General features: G+C 37.8%; 1 protein-coding gene across 1 annotated transcript in view; it reads left to right on the forward strand.

Annotated features, from left to right (window-relative positions):
• LRBA (LPS responsive beige-like anchor protein) overlaps positions 1 to 16,446 on the forward strand; it is a 769,624-nt gene that overhangs the window by 521,398 nt on the left and 231,780 nt on the right. Inside the window, exons 42-43 of the mRNA XM_049905216.1 lie at positions 2,416 to 2,533; positions 13,016 to 13,118. Coding sequence (XP_049761173.1) covers positions 2,416 to 2,533; positions 13,016 to 13,118 — 221 coding nt within the window. The remainder of the gene's footprint in view (positions 1 to 2,415; positions 2,534 to 13,015; positions 13,119 to 16,446) is intronic.

Here is a 16,446-nt window from a genome sequence, read left to right on the forward strand (position 1 = left end):
CCAGTTTTTCCTGACATTTATGTAAATATATAAGTATGTATTTGTGTAAATATTCATTTTCTCCAGTATTTTCAACTCATTCAAATTTGGTTAAAACATCCTCTGGGGCAAACAAAATGAATTTGGGACATGTATATGAAACTTGGGTTGCCATTTATTGATTCATTTAATCATTCAGAAAATATCTACTTTGTGCCAGACATTGTTTTGTTGTTGTGTACCATTGCCTAGACATTGTTCTGTTGTTGTTGTGTACCATTGCCTAGACATTGTTCTGTTTTTGTTGTTGTGTGTCATTGCCTAGACATTGTTCTGTTGTTGTGTGTCATTGCCTAGACATTGTTCTGTTGTTGTTGTTGTATGCCATTGTCTAGGCAATGTCTTTGCTCTAAAGCAACTTAGATTCCAGTATTCGAGTGATGAATAGAGGGAACAGACAAGTAAGCCGATATTAGAATTCAGATCACAGTGTTATGAAGAAAACCTGGTAAGGGTTTTGAGTAGGATGAATGGTGGTAGAGGAAGTGGGATTTAGATCCTTTGGCTTCACTGAGGAGATAACATAATGAAAAGAAATCTAGATGTGAGAGAAGAGCATTCCAGGCAGAGGGAATAACTAGTATGAAAGCAGTGAGGAGGAAAGAGGCTCGTCAGATTGTCCCAAATATAAGACTTTACATGCAGTTAAGAGGAGCTTAGAGTTTATTGTGTGTGATGTGAAACCACAGGACGCTATTAAATATAGGACCGATGTGATCTGATTTGCCTTTTAAAATTTTTTTTCTTTGGCTCCCCTGAGCAGAATAGACCCTAGAGGTAAGAATAGTAGGGAGACCAAGTAGAAGGCTACTGCAGACTCTGAAGGCTTGGATCTGCTGGTGGTAGCAGTGGTTGTGGTGAGAGAAAGAATACCTCTGCTTTAAAAAAAACTTTGGGAGTAATACCCATAGTTTTGTCCTCCCTTTTCTCATTCATTTCTCTCAGTATTTGTTACGTAGGTAGGTTGTGTAACAGAGTTAGGATTTCTCAATCAGCAGTTTTCACAGCCGAAAGCGTGATTCTTCGTGACTAATCCTTTGAACTTTTTGTTTTATTTTTTAAACAACCTGAGCCTTAGAGTTGTACTCATTCTTTCAATTCCTGGGCCCTGAAGTGCCAAAAATAGAACCATTTCTATAGAAAAATTAAAGTGGCGACTTTGTACTTACTGAATTAAATAAGAGGTTTTTTCTTTAAAAAATGTATTTTGAATTGAGGAATGTAGATTTATTTGCATTTAGGATCAGAAGAATGGAAGAGTATAGAAAAGAACAGTGTAAACTTTGCATAAAATAAATTCATACTATTCATTGTTTTTCTTCTTTGTGCCCGATCTTTATGCCAACAACGTAATATCATCATCAAATGTAGTTTCGTTTGCATTTTTTAATGGTGGCTACTTTTGAGAGCTAAAACATAATTTTTTAACATACATCACCATGGGTTTTCTTCAGGTACCGATAACAAATGCGTCTCGTTTTCTTTATTAATATTATGGAAAGTACAGAGAAATGCTAAATCTGGTTTTCCTTTTATAACTTCATATTTAAGCTTTTGAAACAAACTTTTAAAAAAAAAACAAAACTTGAATAACAAAGCCACAAAGTGGTTTAGGTTTAAAGACAGGATTACTTTGAATTGGCAAAGTATTCTCAGCATCTGTGTTTGTCACACGGGATGACAAGAATTGTAACAAGTTACTCTGACAACCACCTACTCCATAGAGAGATTATGCTGAGTTCACTGGCAGGTTTGTGTTTAGCCTTAGCTGACAAAATGATACTTAACCTTTTATACAGTCAGCCTTTGTGCTTTCTGAATGAGTGACTTTGACAGTGAACTTGAAAGTGTTTTTTTTTAAGTTATGAACTTAAATTTTTAAAAAGTAAGCAAATGTACTTCTGGGTACATTATTGGCATACTATGTGAAACTGAATTTTTTTTTTTTTTTTTTGTGAAACTGAATTATAGATGTGATTTATAGGCATGTGTAACATTCTCTTGTGGCCCTCCTTGTTTTTAAGGTTTTATCTAGAACTTGACTTCCCAAAATATGACTCAAACATCAATTAATCAAGAATGTAATAAGTGTTTCCTAAAAAAGCAAAGGCTGTGTCATTGCTTTAAAAAGTCCAAATGTGTATTTTTAAATTGAAGTTTTGTAATTTTACTCCACTTTTTCATTTAAGAGTTTTCCTAATATTGCAGACCATTTTCTTAAATCTCTCTCCAAATTATTTCAATAACTATTTATTGAATTCTTTTCAAATAATTTGTTTGTATTAATATGTTTTTCTGTTTTAATTGGAGGGGGGAAACAAAACAAATGAGAAATTCTAGAATCATTACTTACTTGAGATTGTTTTTCCTCACTAGATCCTGGCATACACAGAGGGGCTGCATGGAAAATGGCTGTTCACAGAGATACGATCGATCTTTTCTCGTCGTTATCTTTTGCAAAATACAGCCCTGGAGATCTTTATGGCAAACAGAGGTAAAATGCTGTAGAAAGTACCTTCTTACAGAGCTAACCTCCACCTCTTTAAGATTTCATTTTTGGACTACAATATTGTTTTCATTTTGATAGTATTTTGTATTGCACCCTCTACCTTACTGACCTCCGTTTTTGTACCAAATGCATCTTCATGGGATTTTTTTTCCTTAGGCATTCTTAGACTGATTTATTGTTCTCTTTTTCTGACCCTATTACAAATTGATCCAAGGCTTTATAAATATGGGAGATAACAAACCAAAAAGCCCTTTGCCGTCGAGTCGATTCTAACTCATAGCGACCCTATAGGACAGAGTAGAACTGCCCCACAGGGTTTCCAAGGAGCTGCTGGTGGATTTGAACTGCCAAACTTTTGTTTAACAGCCAGACACTTAACCTCTGTGCCACCAGGCCTCCATGGGGGATAAAATAACTATTTAATCAGCTGTGTAGTGTGGATGTCATCAACATCGCTTTGATGCTTAAACTCCTCCTGGAAGGTAGCTGCATTTGAAGAGGGGAAAGGGGAATCAGATGATTCAAGCATTTATTTAACCTTTTGTCTAATTCATTACTGTTTATAAAGGCACCATCAGAAGATGGCACTGAACTGCCCTAGTTTCTTTGTATTACATGATTCTTGAAAGTGGAACTAAAACTTCAATTTGTAGGTTTAGAATGGAACTTGGTGAAATCCATTAAGACAAGGAGGGGATACAAGGTACATTTGAAGGAAAAGCATTGTTGAGTATGAGTGGAAGCATTCCAAAAAAACCCCAAACCATTGCCTTTTAGTTGATTCCAACTCATAGTGACCCTGTGAGACGAAGTAGAACTGCCTCATACAGTTTGCAAGGAGCGGCCGGTAGATTTCAACTGCCGACCTCTTGGTTAGCAGCCAAGCTCTTAACCACTCTACCACTGGGGGAATGTGTAAAGCCTAGTGCCTCCTTGTACATATTGGCTATAAATGGTTGATGATTTCTTTTTTTATTTTTTTTATTAACTTTTATTGAGCTTCAAGTGAACGTTTACAAATCAAGTCAGACTGTCACATACAAGTTTATATACACCTTACTCCGTACTCCCACTTGCTCTCCCCCTAATGAGTCAGCCCTTCCAGTCTCCTTTCGTGACAATTTTGCCAGCATCCAACTCTCTCTATCCTCCCATCCTCCCTCCAGATAGGAGACGCCAACACAGTCTCAAGTGTCCACCTGATATAATTAGCTCACTCTTCATCAGCATCTCTCTCCCACCCACTGTCCGGTCCCTTTCATGTCTGATGAGTTGTCTTCGGGGATGGTTCCTGTCCTGGGCCAACAGAAGGTCTGGGGAGCACGGCCGCTGGGATTCCTCTAGTCTCAGTCAGACCATAAAGTATGGTCTTTTTGTGAGAATTTGGGGTCTGCATCCCACTGATCTCCTGCTCCCTCAGGAGTTCTCTGTTGTGCTCCCTGACAGGGCAGTCATCGATTGTGGCCGGTCACCAACTAGTTCTTCTGGTCTCAGGATGATGTAGGTTTCTGGTTCATGTGTCTCTTTCTGTCTCTTGGGCTCTTAGTTATACTGTGACCTTGGTGTTCTTCATTCTCCTTTGCTCCAGGTGGGTTGAGACCAATTGATGCATCTTAGTTGGCCGCTTGTTAGCATTTAAGACCCCAGATGCCACATTTCAGAGTGGGATGCAGAATGATTTCATAATAGAATTATTTTGCCAATTGACTTAGAAGTCCCCTTAAACCCTGGTCGCCAAACCCCCGCCATTGCTCCGCTGACCTTTGAGGCATTCAGTTTATCCCGGAAACTTGTTTGCTTTTGGTCCAGTCCAGTTGAGCTGACTTTCCATGTATTGAGTATTGTCCTTCCCTTCACCTAAAGCAGTTCTTATCTACGAATTAATCAGTAAATAACCCTTTCCCACCCTCCCTCCCTCCCTCCCCGCCTCGTAACCACAAAAGTATGTGTTCTTCTCAGTTTATACTATTTCTCAAAATCTTATAATAGTGGTCTTATACAATATTTGTCCTTTTGTCCTGACTAATTTCACTCAGCATAATGCCTTCCAGGTTCCTCCATGTTATGAAATGTTTCACAGATTCGTCACTGTTCTTTATTGATGCATAGTATTCCATTGTGTGAATATACCACAATTTATTTACCCATTCATCCGTTGATGGACACCTTGGTTGCTTCCAGCTTTTTGCTGTTGTAAACAGAGCTGCAATAAACATGGGTGTGCATATATCTGTTTGTGTGAAGGCTCTTGTATCTCTAGAGTATATTCCGAGGAGTGGGATTTCTGGGTTGTATGGTAGTTCTATTTCTAACTGTTTAAGATAACGCCAGATAGATTTCCAAAGTGGTTGTACCATTTTACATTCCCACCAGCAGTGTATAAGAGTTCCAATCTCTCCGCAGCCTCTCCAACATTTATTATTTTGTGTTTTTTGGATTAATGCCAGCCTTGTTGGAGTGAGATGGAATCTCATCGTAGTTTTAATTTGCATTTCTCTAATGGCTAATGATGGAGAGCATTTTCTCATGTATCTGTTAGCTGCCTGAATATCTTCTTTAGTGAAGTGTGTGTTCATATCCTTTGCCCATTTCTTGATTGGGTTGTTTATCTTTTTGTGATTGAGTTTTGACAGAATCATGTAGATTTTAGAGATCAGGCGCTGGTCGGAGATGTCATAGCTGAAAATTCTTTCCCAGTCTGTAGGTGGTCTTTTTACTCTTTTGGTTAAGTCTTTAGATGAGCATAGGTGTTTGATTTTTAGGAGCTCCCGGTTATCTGGTTTCTCCTCGTCATTTTTGGTAATGTTTTGTATTCTGTTTATGCCTTGTATTAGGGCTCCTAGGGTTGTCCCTATTTTTTCTTCCATGATCTTTATCGTTTTAGTCTTTATGTTTAGGTCTTTGATCCACTTGGAGTTAGTTTTTGTGCATGGTGTGAGGTATGGGTCCTGTTTCATTTTTTTGCAAATGGATATCCAGTTTTGCCAGCACCATTTGTTAAAAAGACTATCTTTTCCCCAATTAACTGACACTGGGCCTTTGTCAAATATCAGCTGCTCATAAGTGGAGGGATTTATATCTGGGTTCTCAATTCTGTTCCACTGGTCTATGTGTCTGTTGTTGTACCAATACCAGGCTGTTTTGACTACTGTGGCTGTATGATAGGTTTTGAAATCGGGTAGAGTGAGGCCTCCCACTTTCTTCTTCTTTTTCAATAATGCTTTGCTTATCTGAGGCTTCTTTCCCTTCCATATGAAGTTCATGATTTGTTTCTCTATCACCTTAAAAAATGACATTGAAATTTGGATCGGAAGTGCCTTGTATGTATAGATGCCTTTTGGTAGAATAGACATTTTTACTATGTTAAGTCTTCCTATCCATGAGCAAGGTATGTTTTTCCACTTAAGTATGTCCTTTTTAATTTCTTATAGTAGACCTTTGTAGTTTTCTTTGTATAGGTCTTTCACATCCTTGGTAAGATTTATTCCTAAGTATTTTATGTTCTTGGGGGCTACTGTGAATGGTATTGATTTGGTTATTTCCTCTTCGATGTTCTTTTTGTTGATGTAGAGGAATCCAAGTGATTTTTGTATGTTTATTTTATAACCTGAGACTGCCAAACTCTTCTGTTAGTTTCAGTAGTTTTCTGGAGGATTCCTTGGGGTTTTCTGTGTATAAGATCATGTCATCTGCAAATAGAGATAATTTGACTTCCTCTTTGCCAATCCGGATGCCCTTTATTTCTTTCTCTAGCCTAATTGCTCTGGCTAGGACTTCTAGCACAACGTTGAATAAGAGCGGTGATAAAGGGCATCCTTGTCTGGTTCCCGTTCTCAAGGGAAATGCTTTCAGGCTGTCTCCATTTAGAGTGATGTTGGCTGTTGGCTTTGCATAGATGCCCTTTATTATGTTGAGGAATTTTCCTTCAGTTCCTATTTTGGTGAGAGTTTTTATCATAAATGGGTATTGAACTTTGTCAAATGCCTTTTCTGCATCAATTGATAAGATCATGTGGTTTTTGTCTTTTGTTTTATTTATATGGTGGATTACATTAATGGTTTTACTAATATTAAACCAGCCTTGCATACCTGGTATAAATCCTACTTGGTCGTGGTGAATTATTTTTTTGATTTGTTGTTGAATTCTATTGGCTAGAATTTTGTTGAGGATTTTTGCATCTATGTTCATGAGGGATATAGGTTTGTAATTTTCTTTTTTTGTGATGTCTTTACCTGGTTTTGGTATCAGGGATATGGTGGCTTCATCGAATGAGTTAGGCAGTATTCCGTCATTTTCTATGCTTTGAAATACCTTTAGTAGTAGTGGTGTTAACTCTTCTCTGAGTGTTTGGTAGAACTCTGCAGTATAACCATCCGGGCCAGGGCTTTTTTTTTTTTTGGGGAGTTTTTTGATTACCGTTTCAATCTCTTTTTTTGTTATGGGTCTATTTAGTTGTTCTACTTCTGATTGTGTTAGTTTAGGTAGGTAGTGTTTTTCCAGGAATTCATCCATTTCTTCTAGGTTTGCAAATTTGTGACAGTACAATTTTTCGTAATAATCTGATATGATTCTTTTAATTTCAGTTGCGTCTGTTGTGATGTGGCCCTTCTCGTTTCTTATTCGGGTTATTTGTTTCCTTTCCTGTATTTCTTTAGTCAGTCTAGCCAATGGTTTATCGATTTTGTTAATTTTTTCAAAGAACCAGCTTTTGGCTTTGTTCATTCTTTCAATTGTTTTTCTGTTCTCTAATTCATTTAGTTCAGCTCTAATTTTTATTATTTGTTTTCTTCTGGTGCCTGATGATTCTTTTGTTGCTCACTTTCTATTTGTTCAAGTTGTCGGGACAGTTCTCTGATTTTGGCTCTTTCTTCTTTTTGTATGTGTGCATTTATCAATATAAATTGGCCTGTGAGCGCTGCTTTTGCTGTATCCCAGAGGTTTTGATAGGAAGTATTTTCATTGTATGAATTTCCTTATTCCCTCCTTAATGTCTTCTATAACCCAATCTTTTTTCAGGAGGGTATTGTTCAGTTTCCAAGTATTTGATTTCTTTTCCCTAGTTTTTCTGTTATTGATTTCTACTTTTATTGTCTTGTGATCTGAGAAGATGCTTTGTAATATTTCGATGTTTTGGATTCTGCAAAGGTTTGTTTTATGACCTAATATGCGGTCTATTCTAGAGAATGTTCCATGTGCACTAGAAAAAAAAGTATACTTTGCAGCAGTTGGGTGGAGAGTTCTGTATAAGTCAATGAGGTCAAGTTGTTTGATTGTTGTAATTAGGTCTTCCGTGTCTGTATTGAGCTTCTTACTGGATGTCCTGTCCTTCTCTGAAAGTGGTGTGTTGAAGTCTCCTACTATAATTGTGGAGGTGTCTATCTCACTTTTCAGTTCTGTTAAAGTTTGATTTATGTATCTTGCAGCCCTGTCATTGGGTGCATAAATATTTAATATGATTATATCTTCCTGATCAATTGTCCCTTTTATCATTACGTAGTGTCCTTCTTTATCCTTTGTGGTGGATTTAAGTTTAAAATCCATTTTGTCAGAAATTAATATTGCTACTCCACTTCTTTTTTGCTCATTGTTTGCTTGATATACTTTTTCCATCCTTTGAGTTTTAGTTTGTTTGCGTCTCTAAGTCTAAGGTGTGTCTCTCGTAGGCAGCATATAGACGGATCGTGTTTCTTTATCCAGTCCGAGACTCTCTGTCTCTTTATTCGTGCATTTAGTCCATTTACATTCAGCGTAATTATAGATAAGTAAGTGTTTAGTGTTGCCATTTTGATGCCTTTTTATGTGTGTTATTGACAATTTCATTTTTCCACTTTTTTGTGCTGCGACGTTTTTCTCTGTAAATTGTGAGATCCTCATTTTCATAGTATTTGACTTTGTTGAGTCGTTAACGTTTTTCTTGGCTTTTATTTTGACTTATGGAGTTGTTATACCTCTCTGTGGTTACCTTAATATTTACCCCTATTTTTCTAAGTAAAAACCTAACTTGTATTGTCCTATATCACCTTGTATCCCTCTCCATATGGCAGTTCTGTGCCACCTGTATTTAGTCCCTCTTTTTGATTATTGTGATCTTTTACATACTGACTTCAATGATTCCCTGTTTTGAGCATTTTTTTTTTTTTAATTAATCTTAATTTGTTTTTGTGATTTCCCTATTTGAGTTGATATCAGGACGTTCTGTTCTGTGACCTTGTGTTGTGCTGGTATCTGATATTATTGGTTTTCTGACCAAATAGTTTCCTTTAGTATTTCTTGTAGGTTTGGTTTGGTTTTTGGAAATTCTCTAAACTTGCGTTTATCTGTAAATATCTTAATTTCACCTTCATATTTCAGAGAGAGTTTTGCTGGATATATGATCCTTGGCTGGCAGTTTTTCTCCTTCAGTGCTCTGTATATGTAATCCCATTGCCTTCTTGCCTGCATGGTTTCTGCTGAGTAGTCTGAACTTATTCTTATTGATTCTCCCTTGAAGGAGACCTTTCTTTTCTCCCTGGCTGCTTTTAAAATTTTCTGTTTATCTTTGGTTTTGGCAAGTTTGATGATAATATGTCTTGGTGTTTTTCTTTTTGGATCAATCTTAAATGGGGTTCGATGAGCATCTTGGATAGATATCCTTTCGTCTTTCATGATGTCAGGGAAGTTTTCTGTCAGCAGATCTTCAACTATTTTCTCTGTGTTTTCTGTCCTCCCTGCCTGTTCTGGGACTCCAATCACATGCAAGTTATCCTTCTTGATAGAGTCCCCCATGATTCTTAGGGTTTCTTCATTTTTTTTAAATTCTTTTATCTGATTTTTTTTCAGCTATGTTGGTGTTAATTCCCTGGTCCTCCAGATTTCCCACTCTGCATTCTAATTGCTCGAGTCTGCTCCTCTGACTTCCTATTGCGTTGTCTAATTCTGCAATTTTATTGTTAATCTTTTGAATTTCTGCATGCTGTCTCTCTATGGATTCTTGCAACTTATTAATTTTTCCAGTATGTTCTTGAATAATCTTTTTGAGTTCTTCAGGTGTTTTATCAGTGTGTTCCTTGGCTTTTTCTGCAGTTTGCCTTATTTCATTTCTGAGGTCATCCCTGATGTCTTGAAGCATTCTGTAAATTAGTTTTTTATATTCTGTATCTGATAATTCCAGGATTGTATCTTCATTTGGGAAAGATTTTGATTCTCTTGTTTGGGGGGTTGTAGAAGCTGTCATGGTCTGCTTCTTTATGTGGTTTGATATCAAGTGCTGTCTCCGAGCCATCACTAAGATATAAAAAAAAAAAAAAAGATATAGTAATAATTTATCCTGTATTTGCTCACTGAGTCTTATCTTGTTTTGTTTTCTTTCAGTATACGTGGATGGGCTACTAGATTGTGCTGTCTTGTTTGTTGTAGCCGTTGACTTACTTATGACCTATTACCAGCTGGTTTGGGCTGTTGCCAGATATATATGCCTGAGTGTATTCACTATTCTTGAGTAGAATCTGATTTGGGGTCATCAAGTGTGTGCTGCACCCTAACACCTATCCACCTCGAGAAGTAGTGGTGATAGTTGTGTGCACCAGATTCTATTAGCAGCTGGGGTTCACACTCCAGGGGGGCAGGATGCTGACAGGTTTCCCCCAAGTGTCAGTGGGGTAGGTGTGTCTCTATTGCTATAGCACCTTGGTGTGTGGGCTCTGCAGCTGTACCTTAGGCCCCCAATGCAAGTACCTCTACTGATTGGTAGGTGTCACCCTCCTTAGACCCCTAAGGTGAGACGCTAGGTGGTCTGGGGGGAGCTTCAGCCCTCAGTTCCCTGTTGTTGGTCAGTTAGGGCTCTGTTGAATAAGCAGAGATATCAGACCTGGGAAACTTGTTTTTCCAGTAAATCCGCTAAAAAAAATGCAGTCAGATCCCTATCAGAACTGCCTTTGCATTATAATATCCACCTTGTCCCCTGTAGGGGTGAAAGCCTGAGATTTGGATCATATATGCTTGGCTGTAGCTGGTTCTGTGTTTTTAGTGCAATTAGAGAAGGATTTTTGTTCCCTGGGTTTTTTGTGGTTGCTTCTCTCAGGCTGGAAGAATGGGTTAGGAAAAGACCAGAAAAAAAAAAAATGGAAAAGCGAAGCCGTGGAGCTGGAGCCGTTCTCCCTGTGGCTCAGGAAATTCCAATGTTAATGAAGCCGCCTGGGAAGGGGAGGAGAGGGTTCAGAAAAACAGCAGAGAATAGCACCCCGAAATATAGCCAAAGTTGCTTATCTTGCTTGGGATGACTATTTTATCTGAGATTCCCGAGGGCCGTGTCGCCTATGTGTGCTGGCTGTGTGGAGATTTTCCCCGAGGGTCTGGCCCACTGAATCTGAGGTCAGATCCTCCGCTGCCAGTCCAAAACCCAGCGTCAAGGTTCCCCTGCTTGGACGCTGCACTCCTGGCTCCAAAATTAGTTGCTGCCTCCCGGGGACTTCTCGTCGCACCAGCCGCGTCGCCGCGCTGCCCTTTCAGACTGGCTGGGCCCCCTCCCGGGGTTAGTTCAGGGGAGTAGTGCTGCGCCCCGTGTTTGCACCATTACCAGATGCCGTGTTCAGCTCCCCTGTGCCCAGTCCAAAGCCCGGCGCCAAGGTTCCCCGGCTGGGATGCTGCACTCCCGGCTTCAAAAGCAGTCACTGCCTCCCAGGGACTTCTCCTCCCACCAGCCGCGTCGCTGTGCCGCCCGCGCGGACTGGCTGGGCCCCCTCCCGGGGTCAGTTCAGGGGGCTAGGGCTATGCCCCGTGTTTGCAGCGTCACAGATGTCGTGTTCAACTCCCCTACGCCCAGTCCTAAGCCCGGTGCCAAGGTTGCCTGACTGGGACGCTGGCTCCAGGCTCCAAAAACAGTTGCTGCTTCCCCGTAGTTCTTCGTTCTCCGTCTCTGTCACTCAGTTCAACTCTTTAAATCTGTGTTTGTTATTCAGGGTTCGTAGATTGTCATGTATGTGATCGATTCACTTGTTTTTCCGAGTCTTTGTTGCAAGAGGTATCCGAGGTAATGTCTACCTAGTCAGCCATCTTGGTCCCGACCTGGTTGATGATTTCTTATTTGCTCTTTTATAATCTATAAGTTATTATTTTTAAAATCTACACATAAAAACATGCATTCCATGCACGCTTTTTTTTTTTTCCTGCTTTATGATATCGTATGTCTTTAGGGAATACAAATTTCTTTAGGGAAAGATGTTTTTCCCTTTTCGTTTTAGTCTCCTCACCTACATAAACCTTTTTCCTGATACAAACATTATTCTTCCAGGACAATAATCTAGTGAATGTTTTACACTTTAGTTCAGCCTGCATTCTTGCTATCCCAAAGGAGTTTCAACCTTGTAATATTTATTACTGACTTACCTTCATTTGTTTTCCTTCTTTGAAATTTCTTATGCATCATTCCTTTGTGTGTATATTTTTCTTTTGCCTTTCTCTCATGGCCGTGGCCATCTGCCATAGCTGTGAAAGTTTTTTCTTTTCCTTTTTCTGTATTAAGTGCAAGAGTGGAAAGCTTATTAAAAAGGTGAGGTATGTATATGTCAGTTCTAAATACATTGTACGTGCTTAATGAATGATTAATCACTTTTTTACCTGAAACATGTTGGTAATACCAGTGTTAAAAAGCTATACCAATATTGGTAAATTTCCAGGAATTTTTTGGCCTTAAATGTTTTCTCAGGCAAGATAGAGAGGAAGGGTCTCTTCCAATGAGCATTTGTAGCTTATATAATGTTCTGATATTGAAGCTAAAATGTAAGTTAAATTTCAAGACTGACCAAATTAGTATCTTCTGGTATTAACGACTTTATGACTTTGGTATTTTTAAAGATAAAAATTGTCATTCTGAATACGTTTATATATAGCGACATGTGCTCTTTAATAGTCATTGTAATCATTGAAAAAAATACCATTGGAAAGCACTTAACTTTGACTCTTAACCATAGAGAAAAAGTTTACCTTCAACTTACACATTGTCCTTTATTATATAAAGATACAATAAGCACAAACAAACATTGTAAGGAGAATATTTTAATAACTGTTCACATTGGAACAACTATGTCCGTAGAGTTTTTTGATGTCAGATTATTAACTATATAAACTTTAATTTTTAAAGGTTTTTTTTCTAGTAATTCATAGAAATATATTTGACTTGCCAAAATTAAATTTATCGAAAAGTTGTAGGTAGATAATTTCAGCTTTATGTCATATTAATGCAACAGTCATTGTTAGAAGTCCTGACAGTATTTAGAGAAAGGGCTGTCTTTGATAAAGAAGTTTGTAAGTGAAATGAGTATCACCTCTGGCATATTAATACTAGAACTTGATACACAATATAAAAAAATTAATGAGAATTGGAATTAGTAGATACCCAAATTAAGAATAAATACGGTTTTGGACCAAGAATTCAGTTTTCAAGAAAGGAAATCCTACCATGTTCAAACTTTTTAAAATTATTTTTTATAGTTGCTGTAATGTTCAACTTCCCAGACCCTGCAACGGTAAAGAAAGTAGTTAACCATCTACCTCGTGTTGGTGTTGGAACCAGTTTTGGATTGCCTCAGACCAGGTACTGTATTATATGAGAAAAATATGGAAAATATTCTGCATTGATGTTCTTATAATTTGATTTGAAGTGCATGATCATCTGTTTTCATAATGTGTTTCACAGTAAGTCATGATTACTAGTTAATAAGTTTAATTTTGGGTCACCGAATTGTGATGGCCTCAAGTTTTTGTAGTGCATAGCACAGTATCCAGCACAGAGTATATAATCAGTAACTAATCATTAAATAAGACTCCCCAGCTCCTCTCTCTGCCAAGAGAGTACCTTATAAGATGCATTTTTGAATCCCTTTGTTGAGAAATTTAAATTTTAGCATTTTGAAAAAGCAATATGTTGAGAGGGAGCTCTGGTGGTGTAGTTTCTAAGCGCTCGGCTGCTAACCCAGAGGTCAGTGTTTCAAACCCACTAGGCGCTCTGCGTGAGAAAGATGTGGCAGCCTGCTCTCATAAAGATTTCAGCCTTGGAAACCCTGTAGGGCAGTTCTACCCCATCCTAAAGGGTCGCTATGAGTCAGAATCAACTTGATGCCAGTGGGTTTAGTTTGGTTTTATATTTAGAGAAATTTATTAGTTTTTGTGTATGGATAGAACTTGCAATTTGTAAAGCTTTGTTTATGCTAGTGATATTTGGCATTAAAAAATACGTATTTTACAGTGTGATGCCGCTATGTTGTGATCACAAATGGCCAAAATGAAAAAAGATGAAAGAGAGACAATATGGGATGTGAAGGAGCTAGACTTCTCGTACACTGGTAGTGAGAATGTGAACTGGTACAACTGCTTTGGAAAACTCTCTGAAAATACTAAATATAGCTGAATATATATGCATGCCCAATGATCTAGCAATTTTATTTCTAGGAGGAGGGCCAACAGAAATGCATACATATGTTCAATGAAAGACATGTTACAAGGATGTTTCTGTTAGCATTATTCATGATAACCTCAAACTGGAAAGTCAATCAACAGCTGAGTAGATAAATAAATTGTGCTATAATCATATAATGGGATATACAATAATGAAAATAAATGAACTATTGCAGTTTATAGCAACACGGATGAATTTAGTGAAAGAAACCAGGCACAAATGATTCTACTTACATAATATTCAAAAACAAGTAAAACTAATCCCCGTTGTTAGATGTCAAGATGCCAGGCTACCTGTAGTGAATTGTAGTTTGTGAGTGAGGTGTAAGAGAGCTTCCAGGATGCTGCTAATTATCTGCTTTTTGACTGACATGATGGTTAGTCACATGTATTTATTTTGAAAAAGTTTATTGAAGTGAATCGCTTATATATGTACTTCTCTGTTACACTGCAATATAAAGCTTAAAAAAATCATTCCACTACACAGAAATAATCATTGTTATTTGTTATATCAGAAACATTGATGAGTTTTATTTTCTAAGCTTTGTTGCAAGCACAATTAGGATCATATGCAGAGTTTTGGGTTCTGTCATTTGTACTTAGTAGACCTGTGTATTTTATGAGATCACTAAAATTAAAAAAAAAAAAACTAAAAAGTTTTTTTGGCTGCTAATAATCTGAACTAAGACTATACCAGAATGTAGTAATTTCCCACATTTGGTGAATATTTACTTTATTTCCACTTTTTCATTATTATAAAAAATGGTGAATTAAACATTATTATACACAATATCTTTTTTATTTCAAGTTTTATGATCAATGCTCTATAATATAATAAATGTATTATGCTGTCTTGAAATATTAGTTGTCTAAACATGACAATTCAGAGAAAGAAAAAGTCCAATTGGATACAAAAGCAAGAGTCAGTTACATGCTGCCTACATTAAACCTACTTTAAATATAAAGATGTAGATAGATTACAGGTGAAAGGATGGGAAAAGATATACCATGAAAATAGTACTTAAAAAAAAACTAGAGTGGCTGTATCATTGCCAAAGAAGACTTCTGAGCAAAGAATAGTATTAGGAAAAAGAGGGACATTTCTTTTTTTTTTTTTTTTTAATTTTTATTGTGTTTTAAATGAAAATTTACAAATCTAGTCAGTCTCTGATACAAAAATTTATATATGCCTTACTACATACTCCTAATTGCTCTCGCCCATGAGACAACCTGCTCCTTTCCTCCACACTCTCTTTTTGTGTCCATTCCACCAGCTTCTGACCCCCTCTACCCTCTCATCTCCCCTCCAGATAAGAGATGCCTGCATAGTCTCAAGTGTCTTCTTCATCCAAGGAGCTCATTCTTCACCAGCATCTCTTTCTATCCAATTGTCCATTCCAATCCCTGTCTGAAGAGTTGGCTTTGGGAATGGTTCCTGTCTTGGGCTAACAGAAGGTCTGGGGGCCATGACCACCAGGGCCCTTCTTATCTCAGTCAGACCATTAAGTCAGGTCTTTTAACGAGAATTTGGGGCCTACATCTCACTGCTCTTCTGCTCCCTTGGGTTCTCTGTTGTGTTGCCTGTCTGGGTAGTCATCAATTGTAGCCAGGCAGAATCTAGTTCTTCTTGTCTAAGGTGATGTAGTCTCTAGTTTATGTGGCCCTGTCTCTTGGACTCATAATTACCTTGTGTCCTTGGTGTTCTTCCCTCTCCTTTGCTCCAGGTAGGTTGAGACCAATTGATGCATCTTAGATGGCCGCTTGGTAGCGTTTAAGAACCCAAATGCCACTCTCCAAAGTGGGATGAATAGTGTTATCTTAATAGATTTTATTATGCCAGTTGAGTTAGATGTCCCCTGAAACTGTGGTCCCCAAACCCCTGCCCCTGCTATGCTGGCCTTTGAAGCATTCAGTTTATTCAGGAAACTTCTTTGCTTTTGGTTTAGTTCAGTTGTGCTGATCTCTCCTGTATTGTGTGTTGTCTTTCTGTGCACCTAAAGTAGTTCTTACCTACTGTTTAATTAGTGAATACCCCAAAGAGAGACATTTCTTAATGATAAAGTAGCCAATTTGTCAAGACGATTGTAAATATATATACACTTAACATCAGAGCTTCAAAATTCATGAAACAAAAACTGATAGAACTGAATGAAATATATACAACTTCACAGTGTTCTGTCAGTAGTTGAGAGATCAAGTAGGCCAGAAATTAGTTAGGGATACGGAAGACTGAAACAATATTATCGGCCAACTCGACCTATTTCACATACATAAAACATGCTAGCCAATTTCATAATATACATTCATTTTGAGTGTACATAGAACATTTACCAGATTCACCAAATTCTGGGCCCAGAGTAAATCTCATTAAATATAAATGGACTGAGGAATTCTGGGAAGTTGTCGGGATAAACAAACCATTGAGCAAACCCTCCCCCACAAATACAAGATGAAATGCAAGAAAACAT

The sequence above is a fragment of the Elephas maximus genome, chromosome 13, assembly GCF_024166365.1.
Source record: "Elephas maximus indicus isolate mEleMax1 chromosome 13, mEleMax1 primary haplotype, whole genome shotgun sequence".
NCBI classification, from domain to species: Eukaryota; Metazoa; Chordata; class Mammalia; order Proboscidea; family Elephantidae; genus Elephas; species Elephas maximus.